The following is an 18776-nucleotide window of genomic DNA, read 5'->3' as shown; positions in this document are numbered from 1 at the left end:
TCCCCTCCTAATAGTATTACACCACCCAAGAGAGAAGTGTATACTTATACACTTTGTTATTTTACTTTCAGGCTATGAGTATACAAACAAGAGTAAATTAAAAAATTATAACACCCCCGACAAGTGAAGGTTACAGTAACTAGAAAAGAGCTGATAACTTTCAAACGGCTGAACCGATTTTCTTGGATTATAGCTAAGAACACTCTCGATCTCTCGAGCCACCTTTCAAACAAAAAAACTAAATTAAAATCGCTTTATTAGTTTAGGAGCTACAATGCCACAGAGATACAAAGATACACACGTGAAACTTAAAACACTCCTCTTTTTGGGTCGGGGGTTAAAAATAAAATACGAAACATGTATAAGATGGAATGTTGATTCTGATTAAAATGAGTTTCGACTCAACCTAACCAAAAAGCCAAACGGCCAACCTTACTTTAATATTGGAGAGTGGTTATCTACAGTTACTATGTATTCATCATAACTTTATGAAGAAATATTTATACTTATTATATTTTGCCTGCGATTGGATTAAGGTTTTAAAATATGAAGTTTTATTATATGAAACTTTTTGGGATAAAAGTATGCTACTAAAAGTATATTTATATTATATTCTATAATGAAATTCTTTGTCAAAAATAGAGCAGATATAACAAACTGGCAAACTGCAAACCATAAAATAAAATAAAAACTAATAAAAAATCACACCTACTTTCGATTTCTAATAGGTATTAGAACGAAATAAAACAAATGAATTGGTTAAAAAAATTTAATGTACATAATTAAGTATAATAATAATTGACAATTCCATAAAATAAACTTAAGTCTAAATTAAAACTAAAAAATAATAATAATTAAAAAAAAACTAAAATAAATTATATTAAAATATATTGGCAACATTTTCCAGTTCCCGCTTTCCAAGCTAAAAACTTTTTACGAGTGTTTGGCTAGTGGTATGACGGAATTCCAGCCAGAAATTGGCCAGCTGAAAATCTACTTTCTTAGAAACCATTCATATTCAGAAATAGTTCAGAAATCATAATAAAAATCGGATTGGTTGGAAAAAGGTAACAGAAAGAAAGACAGACAGTCATATGTCGGAAATCTCGTGAGCCAGATCAAGATACTTGCGTTTTTTCTCCGTCTCAGCTCTGTGTGTCCGTCTGCTACCTTTTCACGGCCCAACAGTTTAACCGATTCTGACGAAACTTGGTACAGAGTCATCTTATATCCCGGGGAACGGACATAGGCTACTTTTTATCCCGGAAAATCAACAGTTTCCGCGGGATTCCTAAATACCCATCCGCTTAACCGATTTGTATGAAATTTGATACCGAGGTAGCTTGCTTGTAATTGACATAGGCAATTTTTTAACCCGGAAAATCCAACAGTTCCCACGGGATCTTTAAAACCTAAATCCACGCGGATGAAGTCGCGGGCATCCTCTAGTTATTAATAACGTGTCTATTTTCAGAGCATCATTTCTATCCGTGTGTGTCCGTCGTCGGGTGCCCTCAGATGAGAATCTCAACACCGACTATGCGCCCATACAGCGGTACCCCAGGTAAATATTACTTAATACTTTTAACCCCCGACCCAAAAAGAGGGGTGTTATAAGTTTGACGTGTGTATCTCTGTATGTCTGTGGCATCGTAGCTCCTAAACTAATGAACCGATTTTAATTTAATTTTTTTTTGTTTGAAAGGTGGCTTGATCGAGAGTGTTTTAGCTATAATCCAAGAAAATCGGTTCAGCCGTTTGAAAGTTATCAGCTCTTTTCTAGTTACTGTAACCTTCACTTGTCGAGGGTGTTATAAATTTTTAATTTATACTTGTACCTTTAGCCTGCCACAAAACTATGATGTATGGAGCTATACCGTATTAGGTTTCTCATTTTATTTTACCGTGAGAAGGCTTGCGCTTGATGATAATCATGCCTGAGAAACAAAGCAAAGATGAGATCTGGTATGGTCTACATTAGGTCTAGGTTTAAGCACACCAGCCTAGAAGAAGCCTATTCACTTCCTTCTTCTGGTTCTATTCATTCAGTTAATAATCTCCCAAAATAAAATTAGCACCCTATGGACATACCTTTACTTGCTAAGGAACTATAATAGGGCAGCTTTTTCAAAAAAGAAGGAGGTTCTCAATTTGACTTGTATTTTTAAAGGTAGGCCTGTATTTTTGTACGAGTATGTATCTAAGTATTCCGATTTCTTTAAGATTTCTAAATTAATTTCCGTGTCTTATTCCTTTAATTGATAGAGATAGTTTTTAAACCAATTATTTATTTGACCAGGTTTGGTCAACCCAGCCCAGCTCCGCCCGAGGTGTGCGCATATGATGCCGACCTGGAGTGCTCATACTTTCGCAGAAGGCCCCGCTCGGTGTGCAGCCAACCTGACCCCAAACGCTACACATGGATGCCAGAGGATGAAGACTTCACCCGCATGGAATGGCCACAGTAAGTACTGACGAGTTCTTAATAGATTGTCAACCTGAAGTTGACTACTTTTTTTTTCCTCTCTCGTCTGGCTTTACAAAGACTAGCCAATGTCAAGTTTGTAGTTATTTGTAACAAATTAGTTAAACTATACAAGTATGGACCCCGTCTGTGCCGACGCTCGCCGACACACGCACGGCACCCCCTTAGAGCGCTTTCCAGTGTTTTTTTTTTTTTTGGTAAAACTTTAACAAAAAAAACACTCCAAAAAGGCAGAGCACGTCCGCCAGCTAACACCAACAAAGACGAAATCCAGTTGACAGCTTTATACCATACTATAATACTAATTACATATTAAGGTGCATGTGACGGGTCTGCCCGCGAAATTCAAATTTAATTTGGTTTTTGATAATTTGTAAACTAATACAACAAAGTAACCTTATGGCATTCTAATTGCGCCAATGGTATACCATCTCCACATTGATAAATTACTTGAAAGGGTCCAGTTTAAGAAATTACTAGTTACAGTATCACCCGTCACATCCACCTTAACTGAAATGCCTAAGTATCAGACTGACTGGAAATAACAGTTATCATGGCTGGCACAATCCTTGAAAAGGATTAAATTTCATTGAAACATTTCCTGGATTAAACAGTAGTTTAATAATAATAATCGATATCCGTCTTTTTTCGTAATACTACATTTTTTACATTTTCCTCAGCAGTAAACACTAATTATGACAAAAATAATTTACTAAATGAACATCCATTAGGAAGCACTTAAAATTAATGATATTATCATACCCTTCCAAACTTACGTAAAGGGCTTAAATTCGAACTTTTTAATAAGCCCTCTGAAAATCAATTAGGTACTCTAGAGCGATATTTTACACAATGGCTCACTTTGCTATGTAAATTTCAAAGGTAATTTTAGAATACTTAAGTTGAACGAAAATATAAGTGTCGAATCCGACGGACCACACCATATCAGTAATAAAGAACCACACCAAAGTGGTATATAGCAGCCTGAAGTTGTTTTATCGCAGTCAATATTTACAAAGAACGGTACCGTGATCACGATGTGGTCGGCCGCCGTACCATTAGTTGTTCTGCTCTGATATCGTCGCAGCCAGAACCACTAACGACATACCACTAGCCTATAGAATATAGAAATTGCTAGAGTACCTATGGAAACTGTTAATGGCATATTACTGGTAAATTGAATACTTGAAAAGAGCAACCGCTGAGTTTCTTGCTGGTTCTTCTCGGTAGGAACGGCATTCCGAACCAGTGGTAGATTATTATGACGATTCAAAAGCACTTGTAAAAGTTTAATTGAATAAAAATATTTTATATTTACATACTTACAATTCTTGAGAATACACTCATTTTTTATTAGAGGTCCTTTAGGTGTCGAGTTTTTTTAAACGCCAGACGATTCGCCCCTTCGTCCCTTCACTAAGCTTTATCTACTCAGCCTTCGTTTAAAACCTTCTTCACGTTTTTCAAAAATACTCTAGGAATACAGACAAGACTGCGTTGAGTCGGGGTCCTCAGATTTCTTTCTAGGCCACATTCGACCTAATCTTACGCATTGTTTGTAAACTTATGATGACTCAATTAATCCGAATCTTCGCTCTAACAAATGCTTGGTCGACTGTGGAATATCTAGAAAATCTCAAAATCAACTATTGCAATTCTGAGAAACGAAACAATTTTTCTCACTGAAGTAATTTCATTTAGGTAATCTGCGGTTTAACTAGTTAATCTCCACTGTAACTGATTTACCTTCAAATTGTGATATGGATATGGAAATACTCGTTTCATACAGTTTTATGCCTGGTAACATTTTTTTCGTTACGATGTGGTTGTGGCAGGTCTGAAAGTTCTCTAAGAGTCAATATATCATTGGGGATTTCTTGCTTCCATTTAAATAGTTTAGTAAGCTTTAACCTTAAGATCTTTGCTCCTAATGAAATTAAATTCTTTGAAATGTTTAGATTAATTTATTTATTCTATTTTCGACTGTACCTCAGTGCACTAGACCAAAGTAGGTACTGTACCTCAGACCAAAGTAGGTACTGTAAATACCTACTTTGAATATAATGATAGTCCCAGGCTTTGAAGGCACAAAGAGAAAAAACTCATGCCCTTCATCATGCGAAGAAAGCTTTCTTTGGACAATTCTTATTCTCAAGATTAGTGTTGGACTTTGAAGGTAAAATGGCAGGCAAAAAAGCTTCGTCGCCAAAAACGCAAATGGTTGGCCGATATAAGGGGGCGGACAAGGCTTAGTTACCCAAAGTTAAAAGACATGGCTTTAGATGGAGAAACTTTTCGAATGATGATCACCAAACTTTATTGCGAAGAAGGCACGCGATAATGATGTTAATAAGACAATCAGGATAATTCTTTTTACCCGACTACGGCAAAAGAAGGGTTATGATTTTATTAGCAGTCTATGTAGGTTTGTATTTATGTGTGTTCCACCGTAGCTTCTAAACTACTGAGCCGAGTTCAATGAATGAGGTATCAATCGATTCGTTATTATGGTTGGGTAACATAGGCTACACTTTCTACGAAAAAAAATCGACCTGACGGATGTTACATCTAAAAATGAGGGGGTTTCCAAACATTTTTTTTTCCTATTGTATTGAGTGGGATATCAAATGAAAGAGAAAAAAATTCTGAGTCCACAAATATAAATACTTACTTATAGTGCAATACACCGAGCGATAGAAAAACAATTTTACTATAATATCTACACTATGTATCGGCAGTTTGCGGGTCGGGTTTTAGTTTAGTTTTAGTTGTTATATAATATTTAAATTAGTTTATGTAAATAATATTTAATGCACACATACAAAATGCATAACAAAATACCAAATGGTTCGGAAAGTACGTACCTAACCTTTCCGGCCCATTTATACCTAATACTCAAGAGCTTCCATAATCGACATGTTAATTATCTTGTGGTATTAGTACTTACGTAAATGCTTTGACAACCTGATGTCGTGTAAATGTTAATTATACATGTAATTAATTGAAATACTAATATAGGAGTATAAAGGTGTAATCAGAACGCTAGCAAAAACGAAGACAGTATTGATGATTACCTACTGATAAGATACCATAAAAAAACCGATCAAGTGCGAGTCAGACTGGTGCACCAAGGGTTCCGTACTCTGGTATTTTTTCGTCATTTTGCACGATAAATCAAAAACTATGGATGCATGTAAATAAATAAAAATCTGTTTTAGAATGTGCAGGTAAAGCTCTTTAATAGGATACCCCACTTGGTAAAGATATCTTATTTTGAAAATTTAAACCCATTTTTTTTTAAATTATGTAACTAAAAATTCACGGTTTTCGGATTTATTACTTTAACTGTACTATGAGAGCTACCTACCTGCTAAATTACATGATTCTGGGTCAACGGGAAGTACCCTATAGGTTTTCTTGACAGACACGACGGACGGACGGATGGATAGACAGACAGACAACAAAGTGATAAGGGTTCCGTTTTTCCTTTTGAGGTACGGAACCCTAAAAACTATGGAAAATATTTAATAAATCTGTATTATTTATGATTTCCAAATAAAACATCTTTAAAAGGTCAACGAACGTTCCGTAAATAGGCCGCTTGAAGTCAATGCCACGTCGTAGGTGGGACATCGAGCTGAGTTTTGCACGCTATACAATGCAGGTTTGAAAAGTATTAAATCACTAAAACTACAAGATAAGGCAAATAATTATTGGCAATGGATTGTGTTATAACACTAAGTTTTTGATAACGATCTGGTTACATCCTATAGGTAGCTAAATCATAAAAGCGTGTATCCAGTAATTGCGTATGTTGTGTAGCACTTATCAAAGTAAATAATCATAATCCAGATCCCTCTCTCCCACTTGGGTGGGGTGGTTTTCTTGGAAGCAAGTTTAACAGGGCTCTCTCCGTCATTTCTCCATACAATCGTAGTCCCAATTTCATTTGAATATTAAGCAACCAAAGTCCATGAAATGCAGACATATTCTAAAAACTAATATCTGTGCCTGTGGTGTTTTAGATTTTTCTAAAAACATGTAGTTTTAAAATTACAGGGGCTTAAAGATTTGTATGTGAATTTTTAAGACCGCGTAACTTTGAAACCGAATATTTTAACGGATATCTGGAAAACCACTGGCATAGATATTAGTTCCCGGACTTTCCCGGCAACTTTTTATCCCGGAAAATCAAACAGTTGCCACGGGATCTTTAAAAACCTAAATTTACGCGGACGAAGTCGCGGGCATCCTCTAGTCATTTTATAAATCGTATTGTTCGCTACTTTCAGATCGGTAATAGAAGATAACGCGGGTTGGCCGCAAAATTACAACGTCGACCAAATCGCGTCTGTTAGCCGTGGAGGCTCCCTACCTAGGCCCCCTTCGATAATTCCGTAAGTATTATAGTCTTTTTTAACCCCCGACCCAAAAAGAGGGGTGTGATAAGTTTGACGTGTATATCTGTGTGTCTGTGGCATCGTAGCTCCTAAACTAATGAACCAATTCTAACTTAGTTTTTTTTTGTTTGAAAGGTGGCTTGATCAAGAGTGTAGCTAAGAAGCTATAATCCAAGAAAATCGGTTCAGCCGTTTGAAAGTTATCAGCTCTTTTCTAGTTACTGTAACCTTCACTTGTCGGGGGTGTTATTTTTTAATTAACACTTGTTATTTCCCCGTTTATAGCTTTAGGCAGCTTTTTAAGATTCCTCTTTGTATTCGTAAAACTGTGCTGACTTAACTGTTTTAAACATACAGTCTGTATCAAAAGTAGTACATATTTACTGTACTACGATACAAAACATAATTGATAGATAGATAGAACACTTTATTGCACACAAAAACAGATGTAAAGGAACACAACAGAGAAAGAAGAAAACAGAAAAAACAATTGTGTGCAAAGGCGGCCTTATTGCTTGGAGCAATCTCTTCCAGGCAACCTATGCTAAAAGGAGAAGCTAGTGTTGGATAGTGCCAAGTCGCAAGGAATTTTTAATAGTCATACTAATATTACAAATGCTAAAGTGTCTCCTTATAGTGTCTGTACTTTTCACGACCTATCCGCTTATTTAAACGATTTTGTCGTTTGATACAGAGTTGCATCCCGGAGACAGACATACTCGGCTACTTTTTATCCGGGAAAATCAAAAAGTTTCCATGAGATTTTTAAAAGACCTAAGTGAAGTCGCGGGCATCATTTATTAGGTAAATAAAGGATTATATTTTTATCGATGTAATCATACTCGCAAGTTGTACTAAACCATAAACAAAACGTAATCAACACCCGATTAGAAAATAGGTAAGCTATGTTTAGAATTCTTCAGAAACCCAAAAATTTATTATAACCATAAATTTTCCATTGATAAATTAACCTTTAGGTAGAAGGTTGTCGCAATTTATTGAAAATATTATACTTGTATAAGTATCTAAGCCCTTTCTTATTAAAAGTTCACGTACGATAAAAATAATTGTTAAATGTCAGGATTAAACCCCACTTGGTTTCTAAACGACGTCGTACAGAAACGCTAACAGCTCGTTCACACATGCTGCGTAAGCGTGGACGTAGCGCGTACCATTGCGTTGTAATGTATGGAACTGTATAAGACAGGGCATACCGCTTGCGTGGCTTGAACGTTCGCGTAGATGTAATGCGTGCAGTTATGTCTAAGTACGGAGTTATGTCACGCGCGTTACTATGTACGTGTCACGCGTACGTGCTTGGTGTGAATCGGCCTTTAGTCGCTTAGGGGCACGTTTCTGATGGTAGGGTCCCAGTTCACGACAATAATTAGAGAACTTCTAACAACACGTCGAGGCTTTGACGTCACTGATCACTGTGCCAGGGTCACACCGTAGAGACACGCAACCTCTACTCGCCGGTGACGATGGCTAGCTAGTAGACAGCTGCAAATAGGAAAAGAAGAACAAAGGAATCGAATTCGGAACAATTCGAATTCCTAAAGCTCTCGTGGACCTCCGAGAGCCACTTTCACATCGAGACCCTCATCAACACAGTCACGTTACGTTCCGCACCATCACGTTATAAATACAGTGTATATTGTAAATAATAGTAACAAAATTGTGAATAGAATTCATACTATTCCATACTACTACATTATGTAAATATTCGTTACAATATTATAAATGCGAAAGTGTGTCTGTCTGTCTGTCTGCTACCTTTTCACGGCCCAACAGTTTAACCGATTCTGATGAAATTTAGTACAGGGTTAGCTTATATCCCGGGGACGGGGACTACTTTTTATCCCGGAAAATCAAACAGTTCCCACGGGATCTTAAAAACCTAAATCCACGAGGACGAAGTCGCGGGCATTCTCTAGTTGTACACAAATATGTGCGGCGTTTCAATGAAGTCATCACGCTGCCACAATACTTACATAGGTAAAAACAGCAATCTGTGTCTAATAGCAAGCCTAACTTAATAGTGTCTGTGTCTTCATACTACAAAACAAATCCCATATATCATAATAATATTACAGCCCCTAATAAATTGTCTCGTATGGTCCCTAAAAGCAATAACGCGCCTACTGGACCCTGTGAGCAATTAGGCAACAGACCATTAAGAAACTCATGTAACATTTAGGTATCTATCATCTCCTTCGCTGACCTTTAGGGAAGTTTAGTTTAGCACTCGTGGACACAAGGTCATTCGGAAACGCAAGATAAGGTCATTTTACTCGTCATTATAAACAACCCTTAACCTTTTACTTTTATATTTAATCACCTTAATGTTTATAAAGGTGAAAGTTTGTAAATGTGTGTTTGTGAGTTATGTTTCTTAATCTTCCACGCAAAAACTACTATATAGACAGACAGACAGACAGCAAACTGACATTAATAGGGCTCCGTTTATACCCTTTGGGTACGGTCCCCTAAAAATCAGTTACAGCTACAAGGAGGTACTTGCGGGAAATAGGTAATTTCTTTTGACTTGAGTGGCAAAAACCCATAGTTACTTAGTAGGTAGTAGGTACCTTGCTGACTTAGATGCTAAAGTAATTTTCCCAGATGAGTTCTCAGGCTTTTATTAGGGTTTGCGATAAATCGTCCCGAGGTGCAATTACACGGTTTCTGGCCATTCTAGCAATTAGGATCGCACCTATAACGTTATGTATTATCTACATTCATCTCTTTTAATGCTTTTACGAGATGATATTCAAAGGTATCCCTGGGCATGGGTTGAAATATTTGATGAGCCTTTTTGCTGAGCTTTGTGAGCTGCACAACTTTGAAACTTTTTAATCTGCATAGTCTCTGATTATCTATAAAACTTAATAATTTTTAAATACACAATTAATTAGTAAGTACCTACCTACGTCAAATCTAAAAGGCACTGAATATGAAAGAACCGTGGTAGAGTTCACGACAGTTAAGGAACTTCTAACAAAACGTCTAGGCTTTAACGTCACTGGCAAGCGTCAAATGTTCTAGTACATTTTGACGCAGATAGCCTTATGGTAGCCCTAATCTTCTATGATTTCACGTCACCATAGCCTAATATTTGACATATATCGTCGATTCATGATAAAACCGAGAGTTCCCTCACTCTAGTTCACTCTGACCGTAGCCTAGTACTCAAAGGCACTTAGGTGGCGATATTCAAACAGATGCAACGCGGCTAGTTACCACTTACCACTCAAAAGGCAAAGCCCTGCCTCCAAGCTGAAAAAAGGCGTTCCAGTACGATGCCGTGTGGATACCGAAAAGGGGTATGGGTTGTAGTTTGTATAACAAACAAATTAGCCCGATACTAATTTAGACTGCAACATCACTTACCACCAGGTGAGATTGCAGTCAAGGGCTAATTTGTAATAGAAAAAATTAGGTTTGAAATTGAATCCTGTTAATTCTGCAATTTTTTATATGTTTAAAAAAATAATATACTTACCTAATTAGTTTGCTTAAAAAGTGTAGGGTAGGTAAAAACTGTAAAAACTATACTTAATCAGAAAAATATTATATGTAAAATATATTTTTTTTAAGGGTTTGGGGAACGTGTTACTAATTATAGCAGTCGGATGTTTCAATTTACATTTAATTTCTATCTTTACGTAATATTAAGTGTGTGAAAATGTTTCAATAGCTGCCCCGCCCACACTCCGATACCTCCGCCACCCCCACCACCGCCTCTCACCATACCACCGCACAGGTAATTGACTAGCGTCATAGTTTAACTTGGCTTTAAGGCCTCATTCTCACGAGAGCTTTTTGACCGTCCGTTAAAAAAGCGTTTAAATATAACAAATGCATTCCAAAGTATCTGTTCACACGTCAACGCTTTTTCGACGCGCACTTTGTATTTTCTTCGCAACGCCGGGTTTTAACGCAACGCTTTTTTAACGCTCGTGCGAATTAGGGCTAACTAAATCATCATCCAAACCTGCGCGACAAAGCGACTACGAAGCAGGAACGTCAGCCGTGCAGCCGTCACTTCCCACGATATTAATGGCGTTATGGACACCTACGCGACTACAACAGTCGCATAAATGTGCACTGCACATGATTGTTGTAGTCGCGTAGGTGTACATGATTTCACACACAGATTCGCGGCATCGCTCCCGCTTCCCGCGTTCATGACGCGCAGGTATGGTCATAGCTTTAAGCGTAGCAACATGGGCTAAACTAGCTTAGTTTAGCTAAACTCACGTGGCTTTGGCATCTTTTCATACTTCAGTAATTCGTACCGTGACCTCTAGAGCTAAACTAAGCGAGCTAACTGAAATATAGGCCAGTACTGTCCGATTATTCTGGCTAAACTAAACCTTTTGCCTCTTTTCACCCCATGCGGCACTCATGATCTCATAGTTTTCGGTTTGAATCAAAATAATTTAGCTCGTGCAGCTAAGATTAGCTCGCATAGTTGGTTACACGTAAGCTAAGTGTGACTGACGCTCTGCATTAAACATCAGGTAGTTAAAGTAAGATTACCGTAAAGTTAGACTTGTTCCCAATAAAACAAGCAAAGTGCACAAGTCATTATTCAAACCTCCATGGTAAAGGTGTGGTAAAGATTACGGATCATACGTTGGACAAACGGTAACGAGACCAATTTTTTTTTTTTAATGGTTAACTTTAACGGTTACCGCCTGTTGTGCGACAGATCCTAGTTGTAAAGGTCATTTCACATTACAACTGCTTGTAGACTGCCGCAAAAGGCAAAAAACGTGGTCAAAGCTACAACTCATTTTTCAATACTGTATAATTATGGCAACTCACGTCATTGAAACGAATCGTTACTGAGTTCTGAGTTACCTATTACGCAGTACGTTAACGAGTGTTTGCATTGTTCGCAAGTGTGGCATGACCTTTATCTAAAGGTTTTTGAAATTTTAAAAATCTTTAGATTAGCTAAAGATTTGAGATAAGAGTTATATTTAAGAGTTATATTTTAAGTATGGAACTTTATTTAACGCTATACTTATTATTACATGATCTTTTAATTTTAATATTTCGCTGTGATTATGACTAACTTCCTTGCTATCTATTCTGATTTATTCTTGTAAAGTATAATAGTATACATATTTATTGTGAAATTAAATTAATATAACTGCACTTCATTTTCATACCCTTTTTCATCATTATTTTCTTTAATTTTATATATCAGTATGGAACTAATTTTTTTCAAAATTTAATTAGGTGGATTAGATCCAAAAACTCTAGCACTTTTAGTGGTTTTCATTTTCATTCATGACCGGTTTTATATTCTTTTTAGATTAGGTAATGGATAGTTTTTGATACTAATTTGTTACCTAGCTATTTTGTTTTTCTTGCATAGTACTGCATTTTTCCAGTTGCAAGTTAACGAAGTTCCATTGGTTACGAACTAATACTCATCTCTCTCTTTTTCAGAACAAAACACGTATCGTTCGCTCGCTCGCACACGTTGACCACTTTCGACGACTCGGTCATGCCGGCCGCAGTGAGTGGACCTCGCTTTAGGAGAGACTGTGAAAGACTTATCGACGGACGTGTGGTAAGATTTTTGCATTAACGAAATCCATACTAATATTGGAAATACGAAAGTGTTATTGTCTGTCTGTTGGTTTTTTACGATCCATCCATTTAACCAATTTTGACGAAAAGCACAGAAATAGGACACCAAGACGGACATAGGCTACTATTTATCCCGTAAAACAGTTCCCACGAGGTATTAAAAATAGCCTATTTTTATCTCCGGGTTGCAAGATATCTCCGTACCAAATTACATCAAAATCCACAAAATGGATGGGCCGAAAACATTTAATGGACAGACACTTATTTCACAGGATTTTTTTTATGATTAACCGATAGTTAAGTTAAGGGCACTGCGCAATCTTTCATGAGCGCTAACTCACCAACAAACTGCACAGCAGTTTGGCAAGATGTAAGTTATAAGTAATTCATGTGCAATATCACACTAATATTATAAAGGCGAAAGTTTGTATGTGTGTGTGTGTGTATGTTTGTTAATCCTTCACGCAAAAACTACTAAACGGATTTGGCTGAAATTTGGAATGGAGATAGATAATATCCTGGATTAGCACATAGGCTACTTTTTATCCCGGAAAATCAAAGAGTTCCCACGGGATTTCAAAAAACCTAAATCCACGCGGGCGAAGTCGCAGGCATCGGCTAATGATAAATAAATTAAAAAAAATGTATAATTTACCATTAATTAGTGTAGATTACGGAGAATTTAAAACAGTCTGATTATTTTATTTACAGCCAGAAAGCAAACCGTACGCAACGTTACCAGTGATTTTCCAGCCTTTTCCGCCCTACCCTCCATACTTAGCGCAAGCGCCGGCGCCGATCCACTACCCGCCGCCCATAACGCCATTACCTGCTCACACAGCGCCACCTGTGCAGCGGCAGACGCAGATCGACGCACCAAAAGTTGTTGTATTAGGTAAGCTCTCTTTGTCTGTTTTATCGCTTTTATAAGAGAAAGAGAGAGATAGCCTTAATTTTCTACAACCGCACCGCACCTCAATCATCAAAGTCACCCTTTCCAGTCACCTGAGTGTCTGGTGCACTTCGATCAGCCATTCTTCACTTAAAGGTTTCCGTCTGGTGTGCGTCAACCACACATTGTGCCAGGTCCTTTTTCCACGCTGATATAAATTGTGGAACTCATTCGCTTGACTGGTGTTCTTACTAGATTTCAACAAGGAGTTATTCAAAGGGCAGATCAACAATTGCCCAAAAGCTGGTGACGTATTGACAGTTCCACTGACGGTGGTTACTCCTTAACAATAGGTGAAACTCCTTTTCATTTATTCGCTATTTACACAAAAAACACTTTTAATTATACAAAAAAGTACCTTAGGGTGCACTAAGTCCTGTGGAAACCAATTTTATTTTAAAAATAATAAGGCTTAAAAAATATTGTTACAGATACTATTAAGAAAGGAGTAATGCGAACTCAAGCTACCCAGACTGAAGTATGTTTAGGAAGGAAACCACATCCGCCTAACTATTTATCATTGAGTCCGAGAACAATAAAAAGGGTAAATAATTTATTTCATAATTTACCTAAGGAATTTGAAGCAAAAAATCTTTACAAAATATACTTCTTTAATTTTCAGGTAAAAATGGTAGCAGCAGGAGTTCAAACTAATGGCTACACAGTGGGTGTACGCAGATTAACAAAATCCTTTTCTGAAGTGTGTGGAGATCGATTAGCTGGCCGTGAAAACCAAAATGATGTTACTGTTGCAATAGAAAGGTACTTATTGAGTATTACTGATCGATACTTAAGCTGCTTAAAATTTCTTGCTGGAGAGACATGATATGAGATGGCAATGTGTTTGACGTGGCTCCTAGAAGTAGGAACTATTATCTAATAAATAATAATTTAAGGTAATATACGTAAGCACTTACACTATAGATATGCCTAAGAGTCGCGTCTCTGTCATCGACCTTTTTGTCTATTCATGCAGGATAGTAATTTATTATCTTCTGTATTTACAGTATTTCGATATGTCTTGGTAGTTATTAAATTTGGTGTTTGCAGTATTATTGGTACGGAGCATGAGAAACTTCATAGAACCCAATCAGAAGAACCCCCTAGGTCTCCACGATCACCCACATCAGTAATGCCGACATCACCATTCATGCAACGAGGAGACTCTGACGATGTAACGTCATCTTCCGTCAAGTCGATAGCATCTTCACAAGTAGATAAATCATCTGAACTTAGCGCATTACAAAAACAAGCTCAAGAGTACTTCCAACAGAATTTTCAATTCATTCACGAAAGCGATAGAGATGATACCATTGACGATGACATAGAAACACTTGAAAAAAGCATGGCATTAAATCGTAGAAACTTAGAATATTTACAACAAGAAATAGCTAAACAGGCCAAAAATGAACGGTCGCTTAGATCGATTTTGTCCAAAAGTACTAGTGATGCGTCGCAAAAGACAATAAACTCTTCACATGGTCTATCAAAAACTTCTACTTTTCAATCTGAACCTTCGACTGAAACTTCTGCCACTACGACTGATGATAGTGAAAAGAATGAAAAGGAAATAATAATTGACTTTGAACCTAGGCCCGATGATGAAGCAATACCGTTTACGACATTACGTAGGAAAAATAAAAGAATATTGCAAAAAACTTTATCCGAGGGAGAAATATTATTGGATGCGTAAGTATTGATTCATTTATAGCATGCTAGAATTATTTACTTATTTTATTTTAAATATTAAAACAGATAACTATTTTAAATATAGAAGGAAAAACGAAATAAGCGGTTCCACGGAAGGAGTGAAAGACGCACCCATAATAATGTCTACGAGTCAAGAAAATATGACACAGGAAGATCGCGAACGGGAAACAGTATATAGACAGTACATTGCACAAAATTATACTCAAACTCCTATCAAAGACGAAGGTATTTTTGGATTCGAACCTGACGGTTCCTTCAGGTATATTTTTTTTACTAATTTGATTTGGACTATTAGTAAAGTTTAGCTGCACACTATATTTTTATACTATATTTATCACCCACTGACTGGTAAATGCTACTATGCTTTTGCAAGCCTATGAAATAAATTGATTTCTTTCTAACAGACCCGTATTAATATAGGTCACTTTGAAATTTTAAAAACATGGTGCTACTGTAGAAAAACCCTGCAAGTAGCATTTTGACCAAGATTCTGCAATCTGCTTTTTTGTTCTTGACTAATTTATTATTTAACGCTTTTAAGTAATTTCATTTTTTTAATATAATATTAATGCGGGTTCGAAACTTCTAAAACATTGAATGCTCATTCACTCTCATCTATTATAAATCTCTCTTCGTAGTTCTTCCGACGGAAATGCACCATACGAAGACTTTCATGAAAAGTACATTAGTTACAAGCATGAACCATTTAGAATTCGCAGCGTAAGCTTCGAGGAGAAAACTGAACGGGTCGATAAGGAAGAAATTCCTTTAGAAAGGCAGGTATTTTCAATAGAATTATGCTTGTTTTTGTATAGCTTGCACATTTGTAATATTTAATTTTGTATTAGTTGAAACTTTTGTAATCTTTCTGACATTATAAGTTATAAGTATTTTCGATGATAAGTAATTAATCTGTTGTATATAATTTTGTATACATATCAACTTTTTGTATGTATGAAAATTGGTAATCGAAATTCCGTTACTAAATAATACTGCTAAAAATCTTTATTAACTTAATACAATATTAATTAACTTTACAAATAAAATAATAGGAAATCTACATATTATTTTTCAGCACGGCTAAATCAAGCCCCGCATCGCCAGATCCTGTTAGTTGTGATGTAGATGCCAAACAAAAACCAAAGCGAGCAGTCATTTCCAACAATGTCACAACAATACTTGCACCTCTTGAGAAATCATCACCCTGCGCCTCGAATGAATCGTTAACGGTAGACCACAGCAGGTACGAACCTAAAAACAATACAATCACACTTAATATTATAAAGGCGAAAGTTTGTATGTGTGTGTGTATGTTTGGTACTCCTTGACGCAAAAACTACTGGACGGATTTGGCTGAAATTTGGAATGGAGATAGACAATATCCTGGATTAGCACATAGGCTACTTTTTATCCCGGAAAATCGAAGAGATCCCACGGGGTTTCGAAAAACCTAAATCCACGCGTGTGAAGTTGCGGGCATCGGCTAGTAAAACATGTAATTTTGTGTATAAAACTTTTTGTTTAGTTATATTCTCTTTTAGAGATCATTCTGATGGACTGTGGAATGAGTCTCAAACAACCGTTTTACAAGTGGATTCCGGTACTGACAACGGAACTGTAATCAGGTATGTTGAAATAACGAAGTAAAACAATTACGCTACATCAAATTCAAATTAAAAATTCAAAATGTTTTTATTCAATTAGATTTTTACAAGTTCTTTTAAATCGTTAAAAGCATCTAGCACTGGTTCGGAATGCCTTTCCTACTGAGAAGAACTAGCAAGAAACTCAGCGGTTGCTCTTTTCAAAGATTTTATTTACAATATTATGCCATGTATGAAGTCCGGAGCATTGCTGGAGCGAGCTGCAAGTCAAATCCACGCTCTTTTATCATTTACATAATTTTCGATTGTATAATATGTTTTGCTCAGGAGCATAGTTTTACCCATCACCCCATCACCCAATAAATTGAAATATTTTATGAATAATATTTTCAGTTCTTCTGATCTAAGTTCCCTCGCTACGTCACCAGGTGCACTAGCACTACTAACTCCTACCTCAAGAAGGAAACAGCTTTTACTATTACAACATCAGCAACGGTCATCACTAGATACGGACGCCTTAGATGAAGAATTTGATGCTTCGCAAGTATGTATATTTTTTTATAAAATTTTAAAATTGTGCCATAATATATAATCTAGGTTTTTATATTTTAATGAACTATTTTACAGAGTCAGTCACCTACTTCTCCGCGAAATAAATTAGACACGTCCAGTTCCAGTTCCATGCAACAAACAAGAGCATCACTATCTCCACCAGCAGTAGTTCCTAATATTTCTTTGCCAATAACTAAACAACCAACAATATCCAAAATATTATCACCAACAGCACCTCTAAAAGCAAACCACACACCAGCTATAGCTATAACACATCCCAGCTTAGATTTATCCGATGTACCATTTAAAAGAACTCCTAGTTTTATAAATAAGAAAAGGGAAAGAGCATTAAGTCCATCGAGAAGACAGGACTTAAAAAGGAAAGCACAGCAAAAGGAACCTAATGGTACGATTCCTAATCAAATAGTAGAATCTCCTTCTGAACCATCTTTAGCGAAAGCAGTTAGTAGTGAGACAAGCTTGAACAGGACGGATTCAGGAAAACTCAATACTACTGATGTATCAGAAAGCACTACTACGACCGAGGACTATGTAACTGCGAATTCTGATAGTTCCAAAAAAAGTAATAGCAAAAATCAAAACCACAGTAAGTTTGCTTAGAACAAATCTCTTTTGATCCTGATTCCAACTGAAATTATTACACATAATTTTTATTTACAGATTCGGAAAGTAATAACAAAGCACAAGAAGGATCATCTTTTGAAAGCGCATCGAGCCTTTATTCATCCACAAAAACTGATAATGTAGCTGAAGACTTAATTGTACCGAGTTTTTCACCACCATTAGAAATTACTGACGATTTTATTGTACCTAACCTTACGTCCCCTCCATTACCTTTATCAGATAGAGTATTAAAACCTTCTGTTGAAAGGTTTGAAGTTAAAGCTGATATTACACCAATCGTAGAAAATAATAAAAGATCTAAGACTGAAGTTATCAAACGAAAAGACGAAGTTCCAGTTAAAATTGTAAGTGCTACTGAAAAAATTCATATATTGAAGTTTCATACAATTTTGTAAATATATCAAATTTATTTACACAGAATACAACAACACGTGATTTAAGAAGTGGTAAAAGCAGCTCAAGTGGAAGCTATAGTATAGGAGGATCAAATCCCAATGTGACAGAAAGTACTACTGATAAAGTTTGTACTCAGAAATTTAAAGAGATACTGGAAAACTCAGAAAAACCAGAAACAAGTGAAGAAAAACAGACAATTGAACAAAAAGAACAATTAGTTCCTAAGATGATGGTAAGTTAGAACATATAAATAACAATTTATTTATTTAATTAATAAAAATAGTAGAATTTTAAAAAATGTTATTTACTGCAGGGCTCTTTGTCGGATGATGAAAGAAGTGTTCACTATTCATCATCTGGATATTATGAAAGTCCTTTAGAAGACGAAGATGACGGTGGTTTAAGTAAGACAGAATTCAGTA

The 18776-nt window shown here is 36.3% G+C and overlaps 1 protein-coding gene across 8 annotated transcripts in view; it reads left to right on the top strand.

The window, feature by feature from the left end:
* LOC123873499 overlaps nucleotides 1-18776 on the top strand; it is a 227360-nt gene that overhangs the window by 196835 nt on the left and 11749 nt on the right. For 5 of the 8 annotated variants that reach the window (XM_045918332.1, XM_045918334.1, XM_045918331.1 and 2 more), the window contains exons 5-22: nucleotides 1475-1564; nucleotides 2300-2464; nucleotides 6778-6882; nucleotides 10586-10651; nucleotides 12352-12475; nucleotides 13207-13390; nucleotides 13879-13991; nucleotides 14070-14209; nucleotides 14498-15136; nucleotides 15222-15416; nucleotides 15796-15933; nucleotides 16233-16400; nucleotides 16699-16782; nucleotides 17155-17305; nucleotides 17389-17920; nucleotides 17995-18302; nucleotides 18377-18586; nucleotides 18668-18758. In XM_045918332.1, coding sequence (XP_045774288.1) covers nucleotides 1475-1564; nucleotides 2300-2464; nucleotides 6778-6882; nucleotides 10586-10651; nucleotides 12352-12475; nucleotides 13207-13390; nucleotides 13879-13991; nucleotides 14070-14209; nucleotides 14498-15136; nucleotides 15222-15416; nucleotides 15796-15933; nucleotides 16233-16400; nucleotides 16699-16782; nucleotides 17155-17305; nucleotides 17389-17920; nucleotides 17995-18302; nucleotides 18377-18586; nucleotides 18668-18758 — 3503 coding nt within the window. The remainder of the gene's footprint in view (nucleotides 1-1474; nucleotides 1565-2299; nucleotides 2465-6777; nucleotides 6883-10585; nucleotides 10652-12351; nucleotides 12476-13206; nucleotides 13391-13878; nucleotides 13992-14069; nucleotides 14210-14497; nucleotides 15137-15221; nucleotides 15417-15795; nucleotides 15934-16232; nucleotides 16401-16698; nucleotides 16783-17154; nucleotides 17306-17388; nucleotides 17921-17994; nucleotides 18303-18376; nucleotides 18587-18667; nucleotides 18759-18776) is intronic. The other 3 variants (XM_045918336.1, XM_045918333.1, XM_045918335.1) reach the window with 3 other exon arrangements.

The sequence above is a fragment of the Maniola jurtina genome, chromosome 17 (assembly GCF_905333055.1).
Source record: "Maniola jurtina chromosome 17, ilManJurt1.1, whole genome shotgun sequence".
Lineage (NCBI taxonomy): Eukaryota > Metazoa > Arthropoda > Insecta > Lepidoptera > Nymphalidae > Maniola > Maniola jurtina.
This window is presented reverse-complemented; position numbering and strand designations above follow the sequence as displayed.